At 37.1% G+C, this 21,892-nt stretch overlaps 1 protein-coding gene across 13 annotated transcripts in view; it reads left to right on the top strand.

Moving 5' to 3' along the window:
- Nucleotides 1–21,892, top strand: part of Tsga10 (testis specific 10) — a 100,326-nt gene that overhangs the window by 54,809 nt on the left and 23,625 nt on the right. For all 13 annotated transcript variants that reach the window (XM_059244090.1, XM_059244085.1, XM_059244095.1 and 10 more), the window contains 6 exons: nucleotides 1,562–1,677; nucleotides 5,302–5,456; nucleotides 8,951–9,006; nucleotides 12,809–12,977; nucleotides 15,243–15,353; nucleotides 17,826–18,011. In XM_059244090.1, the coding sequence (XP_059100073.1) occupies nucleotides 1,562–1,677; nucleotides 5,302–5,456; nucleotides 8,951–9,006; nucleotides 12,809–12,977; nucleotides 15,243–15,353; nucleotides 17,826–18,011 (793 nt within the window). The remainder of the gene's footprint in view (nucleotides 1–1,561; nucleotides 1,678–5,301; nucleotides 5,457–8,950; nucleotides 9,007–12,808; nucleotides 12,978–15,242; nucleotides 15,354–17,825; nucleotides 18,012–21,892) is intronic.

The following is a 21,892-nucleotide window of genomic DNA, read 5'->3' on the forward strand; positions in this document are numbered from 1 at the left end:
GTGATTTGAAATGGGGGATCATTTTCAAAAGGACTGTTTCTGAGATTTAGCTCTTGCCTGGGTTGAGAGTGTTGTCTCCAGAAAAGTTTTGCCAGTACCACACATTTATGTGTCCAACCTGGAATCAACTTTTGACTTTTATTTTCTTTTAATACTAAGAATTCCACAAGGAAGAATTCCCTGAGCCTTTTAACAACTGACAATTTCTCTAGGCTGACCTTCCAACAGTGGCTCAGTGGCCTTAGGTGGGCTATTTTAGTCTGTTCTTCATGATGAAGACTTGAGGCATCCTTTTCTTTTCTAAGCTACTGAGACAGACAGACACAACACTACTAGTATAAGTCTCAAGGCTTTGATTATATACTAGGAGACATTCCTTACAAATTATTGCACATTTCGTCTTACATTTAAAGTGGCTTTACCAGGTGGTAGTGGTGTACACCTTTTATCTCAGCATTTGGGAGGTAGAAGCAGGTGGATCTCTTAGTTTGAGGCCAGCCTGGTCTACAAGAGTGAGTTCTAATACAGCTCAGACTACACTGAGAAACCCTGTCTTGTAAAAACAAAATAAATAAATAAATAAATAAATAAATAAATAGTGACTTCACACATTATGTTCAGTATGCCTAAGTGTGATTTTGGTGAAAGGACTTTCGTATTTCTAGAAATGGAAGTCTGTGTACTTACTTGTGGACTGTGAACTTCTTGAGGGCATAAACAGTGCCAACTTAATTCACCATTGCTTTCTCAGCACCTAGTGCTCATACATACCAAACAATAAATGCTTGTGGAGTGAAGAAAATGCTGTTCACTAGAGATTTAATTGTAAAAGTGAAAACTGGAATAAACTTAAAAGTCTAATAACAAGGAATCATTGTATCTGCTTAAAAGTAAGTGATTATTACTCATGTAATAATTTTTTAGCCAGAAAATCATTATCTAGAGAACTGCATTATAAGATTTAAAGATACTAAATATTAAGTATTGGTAAAATGCGATTCAGTTTAACTTTAAAGCATGATAATTCTAAAATGTGCATTGCAAAATAAAACAAGCCTGAGTGTGTGAGAGAGAGAGAGAGAAGAGAGAATGAATGAATGAATGAATGAATGAATGAATATGTGTGAAGGTCAACACTGGGAGTCTTCTGTTGCTCTCCATCAATTTTGAGATCCAGTCTTTCTCTTTCTGAATCTTGGGTTCGCTGATTGGGTAGGCTGTCTGACCAGTGAGCTCCAGGAATCTGCCTTTCCCGCCCTCTCCAGCCCTAGTTCTGGGATTAAAAACACACGCAGGCCTCTAGGGCAGCCTTTTATTTGGGTACTGGGGATCTGAACTCAGGTCCTCATGTGTGCATTGTAGGCATTTTCCCAACTGAGCTGTCTGTGTGTCTGGCCTTACTCCTTGTTCTGTAAACTTTCTACAGTGCGGTTTTAGAATAATGGCAATATTAAAAGGGAAAACACATTAGTGTCCTTAAAAGCTTTTAGATTTAAATATACTAAAAGTTGGGAAAACATAAAAATTCCAGAATTAGTTTTTATTATTAAAATATTTTCAGACTTTTATATGAAAACACAGAAAAAGATCTTTCTGATACTCAGCGACACCTTGCTAAGAAAAAATATGAGCTACAGCTTACTCAGGAGAAAATTATGTGCTTGGATGAAAAAATTGGTAAGTTTTTTTCTGTTTATGCCTTTTATTTTTCTTAAGTCTGGTAGAAAAATACATTTTTCTTTCCTTTAGTTATAATATACATAAATTTAGGAAGAGGCCCTTAGCTTAAGTTTATGAATATGATTAATGGGAAATGCATTTTTATTTGACTGCAGCATTTTTAAGCTTAGATTTAGAACCACAAATACTTAGTTATGACTTGAATTTGTCAGTGAAGAGATAAAGCAGCAGCCCCCTTTTCTTTGTTATAATTACTTGTAATCCGATACTATTTATATAACATGACAGCTTACTCAGAGCTATTGAAAGGAATTGTAATGTGTATGTATTTCCACTTTGGGTAGAAAATGTTCACATGTTTAGTTATATCTATAATAGTGTCTGAGTTTACAAAAAAGTTCACTTTGATAAAAAACTTCCATTTATGTCGATGTGAACCTATCTCATTCTTCTTAGAAGCAACAGACAAATTTTTTTTTTAGGATTATGGAAGACTAAAGATAAGGAAATTTTTTAGTATTTGTAATTCTCAGGAAAAATAGTCTTTTCTAGAGAAGAGCACACTAATTGATTATCCAGTACTACAGCCCCGAAAACATATATACAAGCAACACTATATGGTCTGAGCAGGTTGTATTTAAATATTTATACACATGCATGTATGTAACAACAATTAAAGAAAAAGAAGCTATGAATTTGAAACAGAGCAAAGGGCTACATGGGAGGGGTTGAGAGGAAGAGAGGAAAAGGGAGGATAATGTAATTATATTATAATTTCAAAAGTAAAAAAATTATACCCCCCCCCCCGTTGTTCAGTAAATGTTAGTATGAGTAACTAGGTAGATGAAATTGCTACTGATTGAGACAGGAAATATTCAAAGAGAAATATGAAAGGTAATATAATAAGATACTATATATAAATGGTATTTTAAAACCATGAAGTCACCTGCGGGGGGTGCAGAGAATAAGGAGAAGAGAATTCAAGACAGTAAGAAGAAACCAAAGAAGTAGGAAGAAAACCCAGAAGTTAATCTATTTGGAAGGCAGGAAAGAAAGGTGTTTTAAAGAGAGGGTATGATCTCTTGTCAGATATTATTGGAAAATAAAATAATATGGGGCTAAAAATTATCAGTAAACTGTAGCACACTGGCAGTGACCCTCAAAAGCTTGAAGTATTATTTGTGGAAGGGACAGTGAGTTTAGGAATGAATGAGAAGTCAAGTAGAAGTGGGAAAGAACAGAAATGTCTCACGAGACTTTTGTATAAGGTACATTATATGTATGTATTTATCACATTTGTACCAAAAGGTAGATTCAGAATCCCTGAAGCAAGGCCAGGAAAGCAGTGGAGACCCACTTGTATTGGAGATGCCAGCACTGTGGGATGACCACCAGTGGTAATGGCCATTGTGAAAGTGAAACCAATTTGAGCCTTTGTGACGGGCTGGGGAGTACATATGCCTATGCATATGTACATACATACACTTATATATGCATATACCTATATATGTTTTATTTTTAATATTTTCATTAGTATAAACTCACACTAGAGAGTTTATAAAATAAAGAGTTGGGCTAGACTCTTGAGACATTTGGTACTGGATAACCAATTGGTGTGCTCTTCCCTGGAGAAGGCTATTTTTTCTAGGAATTTCAAATGTTAGAAATAAGTTCATCTTCTACAAGCCTAACCAAAAGAAAATTTTACCTGGTACTTCTAAGAAGAGGAAGATGTGATCACATCAACTTACATAGCAAATTTTATCCAAGTGATTTTCCTTGTAATCCCAAACAATTAAAAGATAGCAAGAATCCAGCATGGTAATTCATACCTGAAATCCCAGCGCTTAGGAGGTTGAAGTAGGAGGATCATGAGTTCCAGCCAGTCTAGGCTACATAGCAAGTCCCAAGTCTGTCAGGGCTATATCATGAGACCCTGTCCCCAAACTGAACAAAACAAAAAATCCAAACAAACAGAATACTATACTTATTAGAATTTTAAAGAAGCAGATATTTGTACTTTCTTTTCTTGTTGCTGTGCTAAAGTACTCTGTCAAAACAAACTTAAGGGAGGGAGGATTTATTTCAGTTTACTGTTCAAAGTACAGTTCATCCTAATGGTAGGAAAGTCAAGACTGTAGGAGCTTAAAGTAACTAGTCACATTATGTCTGCAATAGAAGAAAGCAACAGACACGTGCATGGTGCTCAGCTTCTTTCTCTACCTTCTATATACAGCCTAGGACCTACTGCCTGGAGGATGTTCCCACCTCCAATTAAGAAATGTCTCTCACATCAATTAATGTAATCAAGATAATCCCATATAGGCATGCCAAGAGAACCTTCTCCTAAGTGGTACTAGATTCTGTTATGTTGACAACACCATGATAGCTAGATAATGGATTGATTGGTTTTCAGTGGAAATATACACAGATATAAAAACACCAAAACCTGTGTGTTGCCTGAGAGGCATTACTGCCTCTGAGAAAGACCATGACATTGTTAAGTACCGTATGATGTGGTAGGCTGGCATCACCACTTAAGCGCTGCACTGGAATGGCTCTTGACAGGGATTAATTCTGTAGGCATTATTCTAGAAGTCTGGTCTAGCAGAGCTCTCCTTGCAGAGCACTAGAAGAATAGTTCTTAAACTCTGGCATGTGACATAGTCTCCTAGGAGCTAACAAAGATCATTGGAGCCAGACTTGTTGAAGGTTTATGCCAGGTAATTCTGTGATCCTAAAGCATCTACCTCTAGACCAAAGTTCTCATCACTGTGGGGTGTGGGGCACAGTGTCCTTGTCAAAATACAAATTGCTGTCTCCATTATCAGAATTTTTGATTCAGTAGGACCGTGGAAAACCTAAAAGTTGGTGTTTCCTAGGTGGTTCAGACAGAGTTGGGTGACAAACTACAGTTTAAAAAACCCTGCTTCGGGGGTTGGGGATTTAGCTCAGTGGTAGAGCGCTTGCCCAGCAAGCACAAGGCCCTGGGTTCGGTCCTCAGCTCTGAGAAAAAACAAAAACAAAAACAAACAAACAAACAAAACAAACCAACCAAACAAACAAAAAACCCTACTTCGAAAGAAATTATTCATGCCTTCAATACTGACATTGGCTTGTCAGAGTTCTCACAAATAGGATACCATACATGATTCTCCTACTTAGGAATTTTAGAAAAATAAAAAAGAATCAAAATTGGGAGACAATTAACTCTAAAGCTGATTTAATTGAATATTTTATTAAAATGTGTTGTCAACTTTACATTCAACAGTCATCTAGGCTAGATGGGAGAGGAATTTAATGGAGAAAATCCATCGGTTGTTTTGATATTCCACCTGCCTCATTCATTCCCTTTCTGTGCTCCCTACCACACAGATCAGTCTGATTAGATATTGACATAGAGCTTTCTTTTGCTATAATTCAAACTGTGCTTTTACATTTATGGGCATTTAGAACTTTGTGGTTCACTATCATTTATAATCACAAACAATCTTTTTATTTGGGTTATGTTACTCTTAAGTGATTGGATAACATAGGACAACTAGTTGGAAAATATTTCAATCTGATGAACTGGAAAAAAGATTTCATCTTGATTAAAACAACGCCTTTATGATTATTTAGATAATTTTACGAGGCAAAGTATTGCACAGCGAGAAGAAATCAGCATTCTTGGTGCAACCCTCAATGATCTGGCTAAAGAAAAGGAATGCCTGCAAGCATGTTTGGATAAAAAGTCTGAGAATATTGCATCACTTGGAGAGAGTTTGGCAATGAAAGTATGTTCTGAGAACTAGTAGACAAGATATGCTTAAATGAAATGTTTAAATATTAAACTGTGGGTTCCTTGACTCTGAATAAAATAATAGGATTTTCCTAGAAAACCAAAACTTTAAAATCTGATGCTGAAATGTCTTAAGCAAGTTTTAGGAAGCGTGCATGCAAATCTAGCTAATGCTTAAAACTTATTTTTCTATCATGAATTAGTGATTCAGGTTTACTGATAATAACTAAATATAGTAGTAAGAATTTTTTTTTCTTTCCAACATTTTAAGTCTATCACCTTGGAAAGTCATGCTCATTCCATTAAAACTGCCTTTGTGGTTGTAAACTAGGAACACACTTTTTCCATTTTTTGAGACAGGTCTCACTGGGTAGCCCTGGTTGGCCTGAAACTCAGTATGTAGACCTGACTGGCCTCACACTCCTAGAGACCTGTTTGCCTCTGCCTCCTAACTGCTGGGATTAAAGGTGTGCACCAGCAAGCCCAGCTTATTTAAGGTATCTTTTGGGGCACATATTTTTATGCCATTGCCAGACTTTAGGAAAAGGCTGTGTGCTTCTTGTTCATAAAGCTGGGTGATAATGCCACACATGTATTTTTTCTTGTTAAACAACAACAAAAGATTTCACAAGGAAGACAGATTTAAAGATAAACTGATTGTGAAGGCAAGCTAGTCTGTTTTTTACCAATGTTTTAAGCAAAATTGTATCATTGGAATAAGGTTTTTTCTATTCTAAGGGAACTAATTGATTAATATATCCATCTGTCCATCCAGTCTTCCAACCAATATTTATTGACATGTACTAGTGTTATAGTAAAAACTGAGGGTGCATGAGGTTGTAGAGGGATAGAGGAATATCCTCCTCTGAAAGGACAGGTAAGCACTATAAGGACATATCAGAAGCACAGCTGATTCAGCCTGGAGTTAGTTCTTCCAGGGGAGGAAGAAGATTTAGGAAGCCTTCCAGGGATTGACATGTCCTAGTTTTCCTAAAAAAATGACTATGAATAGGCCAGACTTAGGGGAAGAGGACAGTGGGAATGTAATAGGCAGAGCAACTGACACTAGAGTCCACAGACTCATGAGAGAATTTCAGGACCATTCCAGAGAGTTTACGGCCAGAGATTAGGTTGCAAATAGCTGTGTATAGAAATACCCAGTCACAAAGATACATGTGATATTGACTGTGGACTCTTGTTATCGCTATGAAAATGTGAGTGAGAGGTTACAACTGGATCTTCATTTTAGAATGAATATTCTAGCAATTATAAATCTGCAGGAAAGATGGACTGTAAGGAACTGAGACTAGGGACAGAGACTGGTAAAAAGTAAAGTAGTGAGATGGCTCAGAGGTTAAGAGTACTGACTGATCTTCCAGAGGTCCTGAGTTCAATTCCCAGCAACCACATGGTGGCTCACAACCATCTGTAATGAGATCTGGTGCCCTCTTCTGGCCTCCAGTCATACATGCAGACAGAACACTGTGTACATAATAAATAAATAAAATCTTAAAAAAAAAAAAAAGTAAAGTAGTGAGACCTGCCTGAAGATGCTGCAGTGCTGTGAGGGAAACATGTCTGTTAAGGAAGTGAGAGCCTCATCAGTAGTTCCTGTGCATGAGAAAGAAACACGAAAAAACAGAACATGCTTAGGAAGGGTGATTATTTACCTGCTGAGTTGGAGTTATCCTTTGGACATGTAAATGTAATATTCATTGGCTTCTGGAATTTTAGGTTTGAAGAGAAAATTGAAGTTAAATTTGGATTCCTGAGCATAATTGAAGTCATGGAAGAAAAGTGTGTGTGTGTGTTTGTGTGTGTGTGTGTGTGTGTGTGTGTGTGTGTGCATGTATGTGTGTGTTTGCTGAAAAAGGATCTTTTTAAAAATTTATGATTTTTAGTCAAGATTTTGATTATTCTTATAATTCAAAACAATAAGCATGATTTCCTTTTAAAATACTAACATTTAGAATTTTTTTTGCCTCTTCAGAATTTCATTTTTTGTGCCACATACACTATTTCAAATACTTCTTATTTGGTGAACTGCATTATGTTTCCTTTACAAGGACGACTAAGATGCAGGTCCATTTCAAAATGACGACATTTAAGGTTTTCTGAAACATCCATAATCTGAAGGGAAATAGTTTGTAAGGCAGCATTAGAGGGCTAAAAGTGGTTGCCGAGCATGGTGACTCATGCCTGTAAACCTAGAGAGGTAGAGGCAGGAAGATCTCTGTAAGCTTAAGGCCAGCCTGGTCTACATAGCAAGTTTCAAGCTAGTCAGAGATACATGGATTCTGTCTCCAAAAAAAAACAAAAAACAAAAACAAAACAAAAAAAAAAAAACCCAAAAGACAAAAATTTAAAAAAAAAAAACAAAAAAAACCCCCAAACAAACAAAAGGATAATTTTCTCTGTAGTGACATTTTAGAACTGAACTAACAAATGCCTGTAAGTAGAAAGCAAGGCATTCCTTAGTTTAATATGGAGATACAGAAATAAGCTCATTTGAAGAACTCTGTATTAGAGTGAGCAAGGTGATTTTTTTCCTGGTTATCTTAGCTTTTATTTTAAAGGTTTTATATTTATTTATGTGTATGTGTCTGTGTTTGTGTTTGAGTATGTGCAAGTATGTATGGGTGCCTGAGGAAGCAATATATTCAAATCCATTTCAGTCGTGACTGGTTCCACTGTTTCTATTTTTTCACAACAGCTCTGAAATATATTGGGACAGATGTTTAAAGTTAATATTGCTAATACAAATAATATACTCAGTTGTTTTTTCTAAGAAATAAACTTAGTTGCCTACAGTTCTATATGTAGGATTGAGGCTAAGGAAGAGCACACCAATTGGTTATCCAATACCAAATGTCAGCCCATTATACAGACTTAGCAATTAGTATTTATGTGTTTAGTAATATATGTGTGTATACATATATATATATATGTAACAATAAATAAAGGACTTCATGAATTTGAAAGAGAGCCATGGGAGAGTTTGGAGGGAGAAAAGGGAAGGGAAAATGACACAATTATATTGTATTATATTATAATCTCAAAAATAAAATAAATAATTAAAAAAGAAATAAATTTAGTTACATATTCATTTTCTCAAGTTTCATAACATGAAACTTTACTTCCATAATATGGAAGTAAATTAGTACTATTTAGTATATAATATTCTATTGCCAAACTATGATGGTTATGGGAGTCTTATATAGCTGAATGATTACACAAACCTTTTGACACTGTATTAGTTACATGATCTCATATCAATACACCAAAGAGTATCCTTTTCTTTAATGAATATATTAACTTTACCCAGCACAAATGTACACATTGATTATAGGCTTTAAAGTATAGTGAAGAATATGGCATAAATTTTTAATAACAAATGAAAATCACAGGGGAACAATTTCTTTTTATTCATCAGCTTTGGTAGAAATGATTTTTAAATGATTTTAATTTAATATTTGTATTAATTTTAAGGAAAAGACCATTTCAGGCATGAAGAATATCATTGCTGAGATGGAACAGGCATCAAGGTAAATCATTCAAAAATACTTGAGCACTTACTGGAGGCAAAATACTATTTATGTGTAATACAAGGAGACTGAAAATCAAGGGGCCTGTGTTATGTATCAGTAACTCTGATGTTCAGCAGAGGCTTAGGTTGGCTTGGGGAGTAAAGGAGAGGATTAGGTTCACCGAATGAAATTAGGGGAAGGGCTTCTAAAGCAGAACTAACAGTAAAGAACCATAGTTTGTGTTCAAAAGCTTCTTGAACTATGAGTAGGTGAGTGTTGTTGTTCTCAAGGACAAGAGAAATGACGGAGGGACTGAAGGAATGACACAGCTGTTACAAGCACACTCTGCTCTTGCAGAGGACCCAGTTCAGTTCCCAGCACCCATATGGTGGCCCAGGCAATCCTACACTCTTCTGACCTGCAGCAGGCATGCGTGTGCTACATACACACACAGGCAAAACACTCAGACACAGGAAATTAAATCAATCTTGGGGGGGGGGGGGAAGAAGTGAAGGAAGGAAAAACCAAACATGTGAAAAGGCCTGTACAATATACAGATGAGTCTTGATTTTCATCCTTTGGGTAGTAGAGACTATTACAATTTTTAAATGTTTAAGGTATTTTTTGTTGATTTATCCAGGAAGAAGAAGCAATAAATTGGGCTTTAGAAAAGATAAGGGGGACAGAAGGAATGAGTTCTTTATGATGAGGAACTTTAGGGAAATGTCAGGGTTCCAGGTCCTCATTGCATATGACAGGAGGAGTGTTCAGGAAAAGACAACTTTGCCTCTGAATTTAAAGAGCCTGTGAGACCTTGTAGATGTGTCCAGGAAACATGAGTCTGAGATGTTAACTAGGGGACTAATTCTAGAGACAGTTATTCTGTGGTTTACATGGTGCTGGGAATGACAGAGTTCTCTATAGGAAAAGAACCAAATAGAGGCTAAATTTTCCTTCAATGGTTATCTGCATGCTACAGGGGCAGAGAACTCAGTAGCTGCCTAGTCAACAAAGCTGTATGCCTCAGCAGCCTGAGACCAGTGTTGGAGGCTCTTGGAAAGGCTGCTGATATTCATTTTACATTGAATGTCCAAAGAAGTTGGAGTCTATGACAGCAGCAGCAGCTGTAGCTGCCCACATTTAGAAAGAAGTGCAGGGGGCCAGACAATACTTTTTTCCTGGGAGAGCCATTTAGAGGGTGCTGCCTACTTTGAGGATGGGTCTTCTCCAGTCAGTTAAGCTTCTCTGGAAACAGCACCACAGACATGCCCAGAGGTATGTTTCCTAGGGTGTTTAAGTGTCACCAAGTTGATTACCAACTTGACATACAGTCACATCTAATGTCTTTCCTAATTTTTAAATGAAGACTGTAACAAGGTCATAAGTCCAGGTGATGTGAAATAACTATCCCATGTCCAACTGAAAATGTATTAATTCTTCCTCCAGAAAAATGGCAAAGTCCCTTGAAGAATGCTTACTTTTTAAAATAACTCATGATTTGAGTTTGGTAATATAGATATAATGGCACTTATGTTCTGAAAGCAACTCAATGTTGTATTACATGCTAAAACTATAAGTCAGGAAAGAAAAACAGAGATCTGTTTAATATATATGTACCCACCACCACCACCTCTACCACCACAACCAAAAAACATACAGGAAATAAGTGTGATAATTACAGTCCTGATTTCTATAACTGGTCATGTGTCTGAAGCTAAAAACTGATAATGTACTACTCATTCTGCCTTAAAAAAAAAACCCTCAGTAAATCTGTTTTTTTATATAGGGGGCATGACACATACTTTCATTCCTGAAGGATCTAGAGTTTTTAATCATCCTACCTAGGTTGAGTTGCAGTTTCCCATTGGTCCTAATCACAGGGAATAATAACACTAAGAGATAGCCTAAAAGATTTGCATATCAGACATGCTGTTACTTTGCTTCATTGTGGGGTGTTAGTAAGTTTCTCCCTGGTAGTCCGAATCAACTGTTCTTAATACTTTAACTCCTTTCTTAGCCTGTTGACTGAGGAACCCAAAGTGACCAGGGGCTGCCTTAGTTTTTAGATCAATGGAATGGTTCATGTACCCCCTGGTTGAAACACTCTCCCCTCTCTGGAGCCAATGCTTGTTAGGCCAGCAGAACATAAGGTTGTGGGAATAGGAAGCAGACATTCTTCTAGTGGATCAGTAGGGATGATGGTGAGTGGTACCATTCTCATTTCCATTTCTTAATTCTCGGACAAGAATCCTGACTAGAGGGAAAATAGTACCATATAATGGACACTAATCCAGAACATTGACAGCCTTCTGGAAAACCCTACCCTTAGCCCTCTGGGCTATTGCCGCACATTTGGTGCTATAGCTCCATATTTAAAAGGCTGTTGCACTGTTCTGTCAAGCCAGCTGCTTCAGGATGGTTGGGAACAAGGTAAGACCAGTGTATTCCATGAACATAAGTCAACTATTGTATTTCTTTGGCTGTGAAATGAGTTCCCTGGTCAGAAGTATTGCTGTGTGGAATACCACAAAAGAGGATAAGGCATTTTGTAAACATTATATGCAGGAAAAGTAAACCCATAACCAAAATAAATATCTTTTCCAATAGGACAAAGTGCTGCTCTTTCCCTGATGTAAGTAATTCAGCATAGTAAGAGCCAGCTCCAGTTATCACCAAACCCATTATGGAAATTCATACTTATAGTTCTGTTTCTTTACAACCACTCCTGGTACCAAAAAGTTGTTATTAGGCAGGGCTCTCTAGAGCAGTGGTTTTCAACCTGTGGGTCATGACCCACACAAGGGTTTCATATCAGATATCCTGCATATCATATATTTACATTATGATTCATAACAGTAGCAAAATTACATTTATGAAATGACAATATAATAATTCTATGTTTGAGGGTCACCACAACACGAGGAACTATATTAAAGGATCACAACATTAGGAAAGCTAAGAACCACTGCTCTAGAGGATGTAACCAATAGAATGCATATATGTATATTAAAGGAATGTAGCCCCACATGCTAGGAGCTAGGTATTCCAGCAGTGGCAATCTATATACCAGAAGGGCATAGAACTTAGTACTTACCCACCCCAAGAAACTGGATCCCTCACCAGATTGGTGCCAGGGGCCTGGAACTCCCCGTTGAGCCACTACTGTTCAGGTTGTATTGGAAGGAAGGCCAGAGAAACAAGTGTGGCAGCAGGTATGACGCACATTCAGAAGGGCAGGTAGTGTGTTGTACAGCCCTTCCTCCAGGTGACATCGCTGTCCCCTTAGAAAGACAGTTGGAAGGCATTGCCCATTTTGAGCATGGGTCTTGCCCAATCACTTAACCCTCTCTGGAACCACTCTACAGACAGGGGTGTGTGTCTCCTATATTTTAAATCCTTGTTGAGTTGAAAATTGAGAATCATACAGGAGTCATGGACATGATAGGGATTTCTCTGAAAAGTAGGGCTAGAAGGAGAAGAGTGAGGTATGGGTATGCACTCTGAAAAACAATTTTTAAGGGCACAGAGGAAGAGGACTCTGCAGGGGAGAGTCAGCCATAATAGCCAGAAGTCTAATGAAAGCCTTCCTATTAAGTGTTAGAAAATTTGAGATGCAGGCACATCACTGACTTGTGTTTATTTAGTATACTTTTCATAGTGAAACTGTAAATGTAGCCTTCGCAGTGGCTCCTTTAAATTTAAATATTTTAAGCTTCTTCAGTTGTTTTCATTCTAACTGTCCATCTTCTGTCTTGTGAGAATTTATTATTCTATTTCAGTAAAATCTCTCTTCTTATGTACTATTTGATTTGTGGAATAGACAGTCTACTGAAGCCCTAATTATGTGCGAACAAGATATTTCCAGAATGCGCCGGCAATTGGATGAAACAAATGACGAACTGGCTCAGATTGCCAGGGAAAGAGATATCTTGGCTCACGAAAACGACAGCCTTCAAGAACAGTTTAGCAAAGCCAAACAAGAAAATCAGGTATACTTGTTCCCAGACTCTTCTTCTCAAAGAAAAAGAATGCATTTCTTCAGAGGCACAGCTCTCATTTTATTTTGTAGAAAAGCAGACTCTGCAACCAGCAATTCTTGTTTTTCACTTTCATAACAGATTATGTCATGTAATTTCTAGATGAAGTTCTCAGACATAAAGTATTAGATATTAAAGAGAAAGGAATGGGAATATAATGGATTTGTTTTAAACCTTAGAAAAACTTCCATACCAAAGGGTAAGTATTTGAATTAAAGAAAACAAATGAGGATTGAGAACTATGAGAAAATTTAAAACAGGGGCATGTTTATAGTGGACTACATACTACTGTGCTTAAATATTATGTATGGACTGTGATACGTTTTTTTAGACCATTTTAGCACTGTGATACTTTTTAGGGAAATTCTATTTTTCACTCTGTAAGCCAATATATATTTCAGTCTGACAGTCTTCACTTCCAATATTATTTTAATTTAAACATTAAAACATTATTTTTTGAAAAAAAAAAAGAAAACCAAATGAAAGAGGCTGGTGATGTATCTCAGTTAGTAGGGTGCTTGTTAAGCAGACATGAATCCCTGTGTTTGATCCCCATAACCATACAAAACCAGGTGTGGTGCTGGCTGCCCCTAGTCCCAGTACTCAGGAGGTGGAAGCAGGAGGACCAGAAGCCCAAAGTCATCCTTGACTACAAATCAATTTGAGGTCAGGCTGGGATACAGTTACTATTGACATCTAATATATATTCTTCTTACTTCATAGAAATTCAAAATTGTAATACTGTTTGTCTTAGTTACTGTTGTATTGCTGTGATGAAACACCATGACCAAAGCAACTTATAAAAGGAAGTATTTAATTGGGGCCTTTCTTACAGTTTCAGAGGGTTAATCCATGATCATTATGGCAGAGAATGTGGTGGCAGGCAGGCAGGCAGGCTGGCAGGCAGGCATGGTCTGAAGAAGTAGCTAAGAGCTTACATCCTGATCCACAGCCAGCAGGCAGAGAGAGCGAGACTAGACCTGGCAAGGGCTTTCGAAGCCTAAAAGCTCATCCCCACTGATATCTTTTCCAACCAGGTCACACCTACTCCAACAAGACCACACCTCCTAACCCTTCCCAAACAGTTCCACTAACTGGGGACTAAGCATTCAAACACAGGAGCCTATGGGGATCATTGTCATTCAAACTACCACACTGCTTTTACATATAATTTTTAAATGTTGGTGGAATAAAAACTGTGCTACTTTATATCATGCCCTTTCTATGTGAGGAGGCAATAGAACCAGGTATTTAAGACTCACATGAGGTTGGCTCTCATTGCTAGATTGTATTATCATGTAGTTTAAATTCTAAGAATCTTATAATCTGTAAAAAAAGAAAAAATGAATGTTGTGTCCAGAATGCCACTTACTAGCTTTCCACAATATAAATTTCCCTGCTTTGTTAAACTGCATACTCGTGATTGGCCACCAGAAGAAAACTGGCATCATAAGAGTTTACATATGTTCCAGTGTAGTTTTCTTCTTCCTTTGGGTCATATAAGAAAGGTCTTCCTACATACCACAGGATAAGAAACAACATTGTAGAAAATTTGGAAAATTGAAACCTTAGAAAGTTTTATTCTTAATATCATTACATCTTTTAACAGAAATATAAGTTCATTATAGAACGATTTTTTTTCATACAGAAGAAAAGGAAAAAGAAATATCTCCTGGTGTTTCTACTATCTAGTTACTGTTATGTTAGCTTTTAACATGTGTTTTTACTGATTTCATAGAAATTTAAAATTTTAAACATTGTAAATAGAATTTTTTGTATTTCAAATATAGATAATGTCTTTTTTCTCTTTCAATACGTCTCTATGAAAGTGGTTCACAGAATTTCTTTGTTAAAAATTTTGTTTACAGTAAACAATACCTGGAAATACTCATTCCTTAGCACAATTGAAGCTTTAACTCTTCACTAACTTGGTAGGCAAAATACTATTCCATTTTCTTAATTAGCATATCTTTGGTTACTAGTGAAGTTTAATTTAGTGTTACCAACTTATGCTCCCTTATGATGACTTGTTTGTCTGGGTCCCTTGCCTGTTTTCTCTTGAGCTTCTGTTTCTTTACCACTTTCATATAAGTTTTTATATGATTGTTATATTAATTTTATATTATCTGTTTCAAATATTTAAAATTTACTTTAGATGTTTTTACTTATAGGAATTTTTATTTATTATATTCAAATCTAGCTATCTTTTTTCCATAGGTACTGTCCAAAAAATTGAATGATACTCATAATGAACTCAATGATATAAAACAGAAGGTCCAGGATACGAATATGGAGGTTAACAAGCTGAAGAATATATTAAAGTCAGAGGTATATATACACATTTTTCCTTGCTCATGATAACTACAAGTTTTCATAAGACTTAACTTAGTGATCTATTATGCTCATCAGAATAGTGAATCAAGTCTTTCTGTAATCAAATATTGTAGTTTTGACTGTGACAGAATAACTATATATATTTAGAATCACCTGTCTCAAAAGATGACTCAAGAACCTGCACCTTTCAGTTTGTTAATTCAGAGTAAATACCCTAGGCAAGAAGAGTCTTCCTAACTGAAGGACAAGGGGCATAAAATACTACATTTTCTGTTATAAACAGACAAAAGTGACTCTTCCTGATTGTTTGATAGGGCAGAATGATCACACTGTTATTAGACCACCTGTTTCTTAGAGCCGTTTGCACATTTCTTATAGGCATTTTTTTTTTTTTTTGGTTTTTCGAGACAGGGTTTCTCTGTGTAGTTTTGGTGCCTTTCCTGGATCTGGCTCTGTAGACCAGGCTGGCCTCAAACTCACAGAGATCCTCCTGGCTCTGCCTCCCGAGTGCTGGGATTAAAGGCGTGCGCCACCACCGCCCGGCTAGGCATTATTTGATTAGTTGTGTGTGTGTGTGTGTGTGTGTGTGTGTGTGTGTGTGTGTGTGTGAGAGAGAGAGAGAGAGAGAGAGAGAGAGAGAAAGAGACAGAGACAGAGAGTTCAGAGATTAACAGATGTAGATGTGTGTGTCAGCTCTGTAATACGCAGCTTGTTTCAGAACAATAGAGATGTACTTAGGTAAAATCTCTAAAATAGTGTAATAGATCATTATCATAGATGTGGTATTACCTACATAAGACTTAAAGTGTGAGTGGGAACTTTACTTCCCTCAGCAGCATATTTTATTTAACATATATTTTAATGTCTGTATACAAACTTATTTTGAACATTTGTTCCTAGTATATATAAATAACATTTTAAAGGGCTTAGACTCCTAGGTTGTACACATCACTTTCAGGAGCTTTGGAATTTCTGAGTCTTGAGAGGCAGTACTTTAGTGCACACTTAATTTAATAGACAGGGTAAAGAACTTTTACATCTAAGGCCACAAGATGGCAATAGTAACTGGATCACAATCAGTTTCTTACTAATAAGTAATTTTAACTGGGAGAACATACATTTGATTTGAAAGGGTGGGGTGTAAATTTGTTGTACTTTGGTTATTTTATTTAGCTCAGGATTTCTGATAGAGAAATATGGTGTTAACAGGAAGGATAGTGTTCCTGATACTAAGAAAATTATAACTGAAGTTTAAAGAACAAGTTAGGCAAACCACAGTACCAAACCTTTTTTCTTTCTGTGCATGTGTAGTCTATGTGATTGTGTGTGTGTGTGTGTGTGTGTGTGTGTGTGTGTGTGTATCTGTACATGAGTGCAGATGCCTGCAGAGACTAGATCTCCCTGGAGCTGGAGCTACAAGAAGTTGTGAGCTGCCCAACATGGTTGCTGGAAGCCAAACTTGGGTCTTTTACAAAAGCAGTATAAGCACTTAACTGCCGAGCCATCTCTCCAGCCCCTGAAATATGATTTTGAAGTAGCCAGTAATGGCTATTTAACATAGTATATTATTTATGGAACTGAATTTTCCCTGTAGAAAGCAGGGCCTACCTAAACTAATTCATCTATGATATCACTTTGAAGATTAAAAAAATCTGGTTCCCACAAGTGGTGGATACAGCTTAGTGGTAAAGCACTTGCCTGGCAAGTTCAATGTCTTAGATTCAATCCCTAGTTCCACCAAAAAAAATCTGGTTCTGCATTGTATGTACAACTTATACATAAGTGTGTATTATTAGCATATATTTGACATTTTACTTCTGAGTAGTTTCTGACAACTTAATAGAAGGAAGCAAAAAAGAGATTATAGTCTGTGACCAAGAAAATTAATCCTCAGAGTCTTGAGATATGGCTTAGTGATGAAGAGCACTCTTACAGAGGATCCAAGTTCAGTGTCCAGAACCTAAGTCACCTCCAGCAGACCCAAAACCTCTGGTCTCCAAGGGCACCAGCACTCAGCATGCATATGCACACCCCACATACAGTTAAGAAAAATAAGTCTTATCAGAAATTGACACTTAAGATATGAAAGAATGCAGAAACTCTATGGCCAGTGCAGCTCAATAAATTTAGAGGAAGGGAGCAATAACTTGAGAGCAAGGGAGTGCTGATGAGAAGGTAGTCAGCTCAGACAGCAGGGGTCAGTAGACAGTTATGGGGAAGATTCTGTTAAAAAGAAGCACAAGGATGTGAAGGTCCTGAAGAGAAGAACACTCTCCTGAGTGGGTAACTGTGGGAGCAGGTTGGATCATACTTCTTTATGTTCCCAACAGGATGACCATCTTTCTAGGTTAGGAGGGTAAGTAGGATTTCTTCAAGATTATTTGCAAGTGATTCTCAGTATTCCATATGCACTTTATGTTAGGTACTTTTAAAGTTTTAAAGTAATACTCAACACTTACTTTTTAGGAATCTGAGAACCGGCAAATAATGGAACAACTCCGAAAAGCCAACGAAGATGCTGAAAACTGGGAAAATAAAGCCCGCCAATCAGAGGCAGAAAACAATACCCTCAAATTGGAACTTATCACTGCTGAAGCAGAGGCCAACAGATTGAAAGAAAAAGTTGATGCCCTTAACAGAGAGGTTGAGCAAGTAAGTTTATAGAAATATGCTTATAGTACATCCGTTATCATATTTAAGTGAGCTTTCCATAAGTTTAATATATTGACAGTTTAATTATATAAATGCACTGTAAATTATAGCCTCTTATTCTACCTTGGTTCTCTTAGGTACCCACAACCAGAATAATCATCAGCTTTTTTTTCTTAAATTGGGAACTGTTTTAAACAAAAAGAACACATTTTTGAAAAATAATAAAACACGTCTATTCCTGTCCTACAGATGTAATGACATTAGCACATTGCCACATTTGCTTCATATATCTTTGTTTAAAGAAATGAAATATCAGAGGCAGGAGCAATAGCTCAGTGGTTAAGAGCTCTTGCTGATCTTCCACATGTAGTGGCTCATACCACCTGTAATCACAGTTCCAGTAGATTGACTCCCTCTTCTGGCCTCCATGGATACCAGCACTCATGTGGCGCACACACACACACACACACACACACACACACACACACACACATAAATGAAAAGAAATCAAACATTAAAACTACAACTTTACACCCCCATAGTGGGTATGAATAGATTTCACGTTATTCTAGTTGCTTTTCATGAATTCACACTCTTTCTATGCACCCCTCATGCACCAATGATGTATAATGTTTTCTGTTTTCAAGTCAGTCTTGTATATTTATGTACACATGTCAGTGTGGTGGCATGTATGTGGAAGCTGAGGTTGACATCTGCCATCTTCCTCAATCATTTTCATTTTGCCCGTGACCGCCCTCTCTCTGCTTTCCCAGTGCTGGGGTTACAGTTGTGCTCCACCATGCCTAACCTTTTTTAAAACATAGTTTCTGAGAGGTCAAACTCAGGTCCCCAGTTTGCATTGCAAGCATTTTACTGACTGAGCTATCTTCCCAGACCTACCTCCCTTCCCTCCCTTTTTCCCTCTGTGTGTGTGTTTTAAGATTTTATTTGCACTTTCAATTATATGTGTGTTTGTGTGTGCATGTGTGAGAAAGAGGGAGAAGGAGAACGTTTGTGCATGTTAGTGCAGAGCCCATGGACATGAGAAGAGCATATTGGATGCCCTGGAACTGGAGTTACAGGTGATTGTCAGCAGCCTGATGGGTGCTGGAGTCAGACTCCTGTCTGACAATGGCACTGTGCTCTCTTAACTGTGAGTTATCTCTCTACTTCTCATGCTTCCATTTATTAGGGCTCAGGATTTGGTTCTGTGTCAGGTGCTTACCTAGCACAGCTGAAGGCCTGAATCCATCCCTGGCACTACAAATACTTTTATTTAAATGATAAAATCTACTAGATATCTATTTGCGACTAGCCTTTTTAAGGTCAGTAACAATTTTAAAAAGTCATCTGTTTTGTTACACAGATACTTCAAGCAGTGGCATATATTCATTGTATAAATATTTTCATTCCTTAATTCTTATATTAAGGGAATTCAATTTCCCCCCTTTTCTGTAGTAAAGTGTTCTGTAACAAACATTCTTTTTATTTCTCCTGGCTCTGTTTCTTTAGGCTTATGGAAGCGAGTACTGGATCTAAGACACACACCATTTCACTTAGTTTATCAAATTACCTTCTAAAAGTTTACTTTTGCCAGGTGGCACAGGCCTTTAATCCCAGCACTCAGGAGGCAAAGACAGGCAGATCTCTGTGAATTCAAGGCCAGCCTGGTCTACAAAGCGAGTTCCAAGACAGGCTCCAAAGCTACAGAAAAAACCCTGTCTTGAAAAACAAACAAAAAAGTTTACTCTTGCCAGAAACCATGGGTTATAATTTGCTTAAATACTATTTTTAATCTTTAAATTTTTCACAGTTGTGTTTTGTGTTTCCCAGATTATAAGTGAAATTGAGTGTCTTTATGCTTCTTTATAAAAATGTAACTGAAACTTTTAATTTTTAATTAACACCACAAAAATTACACAAAACTCTCAGAAGCAACAATATTCATTAGAAATTAACTTGAAATTTTTCCTTCTATTATTGTTAGCAATGTATTTTTTAAAATAAGCTTCTTCTGTGTTGAAAAGGATTGTGTGTTCTAAAAATATTTTTAATGGACATGTAGGACCTCTCTAATGAACTACTTCCAAATATGGCTAAGATGCTGAAGGCTTTTCCTTCAGCGGGAGTAAAGTCAGTTTTAGAAGCACAATGCCAGGAAGCTGGGAGTTCCTGGAGAAAGCCGACACTTTGCTGTTTCAACAGCAGGTGGCACATGTCCAGTGGAGAAACAGGTTACAGAGTTCAGTGTTTCTTGACCACTTGAGGGTCTTCTCACATGGGTTTTTCTGCTACATTTCTTTTGAATGGATTTTTCTTTTTAATTTTTTAAAAATTTTGTGTGCAAGAGTGTTTGCCTGGATGTAAGTGTACATGGGACCCATGCAGGCAGGAAGAGGGCATCAGATTCTCTGGAACAGATTACAGATGATTGTGAACAGCCTTGTGGGTGCTAGGATCCAAACCCTAGTTCTCTGCAAGAGCAGGAAGTACTCTGAATCATTGAGCAATCTCTCCAGCCCATAGAAAGAACTTTTCTTAAACCTGTATACATTTTTTCTATTCAGTTGTTAATATTGTTCATATTAAGTCACAGGAGTCCTCTATATATTCTTGATTACACCCTTTTGAAGATTTAACAGTTAACTTGTCTTTTCATTTACTTGCAAGATAAAGAGATGTTAAACCCAGATGCACTTAGAATTGTTATTAATCTTTTTCCATATGGTTTATGATCTTATGTTTTCTTTTCTTTTCTTTTTTTTTGGTTTTTCGAGACAGGGTTTCTCTGTGTAGCTTTGCGCCTTTCCTGGAACTCACTTGGTAGTCCAGGCTGGCCTCGAACTCACAGAGATCCGCCTGGCTCTGCCTCCCGAGTGCTGGGATTAAAGGCGTGCGCCACCACCGCCCGGCGATCTTATGTTTTCTAAGGAATTCCACAGTGTCCTATGACCTGAAAGACATTTTCCTATATTTTTATTTAAACTTACATAGAGGTTGGGACAGATAGGAGAAAAGGTGGGTATTGTTACTAAAGTACAGTCAGGGGAGGGGAAATGCTTATAATATTCCTCAGTAGTCTAGGTTACTACAGCTTACAGCAGTGAATAACTAGCGAGTTTGATATCAGAAATTAATATCAAAGGAGACACAAAACTGTCGATACCCTGATTTGGTCTTTGCATATTGTATGCATGTATTATATTCCATCAATATGATGTGTCAATTTCAAAACAAAAGTTATTCTAAAAATATAATTAGGTGTGTGGAATATTTTTGTAAGTGTCTATCATCCCCCTCTTCCATGATGTTCCCTGAGCTTAAGGGAAGGGTGTGATATATATGTCCCATTTATGGTTGATCATTCCAGACAGTTATTCTGTGCACTTTGACAAATTGTAAGTTTCTACACTGAGCACCATCCAGTGCACAAAGACACTCCTCTGATGAGGACTGAAAGCTGCACATATCTCTGGGTGTAGAGATACATATGTAGAAGGCAGTTTGATACTGTGTCCATTTAGCAAAGTAAGAGGGTCACGCCTAGAACCCATGATCTCTCTAGCCATGGGTTCTAGCATTCTTTTCTTTGAGATAGGATCTCAGTGTCTAGCCCAAGCTGACGTTGAGCACATGATATTCCTGCTTATGTCTCCCAGGTTATAGGCATCTACTACCACATCAGGCTCATAACCTTACACATTTTCAAGTTACTGCTTTTTGTAATACCTTTATTGAGAATGATACCTGTGTCATACAGTTCTCCCAAATATATTCACTGGTATTTGGAATATTGAGAGTTATGACCCTGTAAGAACGAGCACCTTTGAACATTTTCATCACCATTAAAAGATACAATGTACTCATTAGCTATCACAACT

The sequence above is a fragment of the Peromyscus eremicus genome, chromosome 16_21, assembly GCF_949786415.1.
Source record: "Peromyscus eremicus chromosome 16_21, PerEre_H2_v1, whole genome shotgun sequence".
Taxonomy (NCBI): Eukaryota; Metazoa; Chordata; class Mammalia; order Rodentia; family Cricetidae; genus Peromyscus; species Peromyscus eremicus.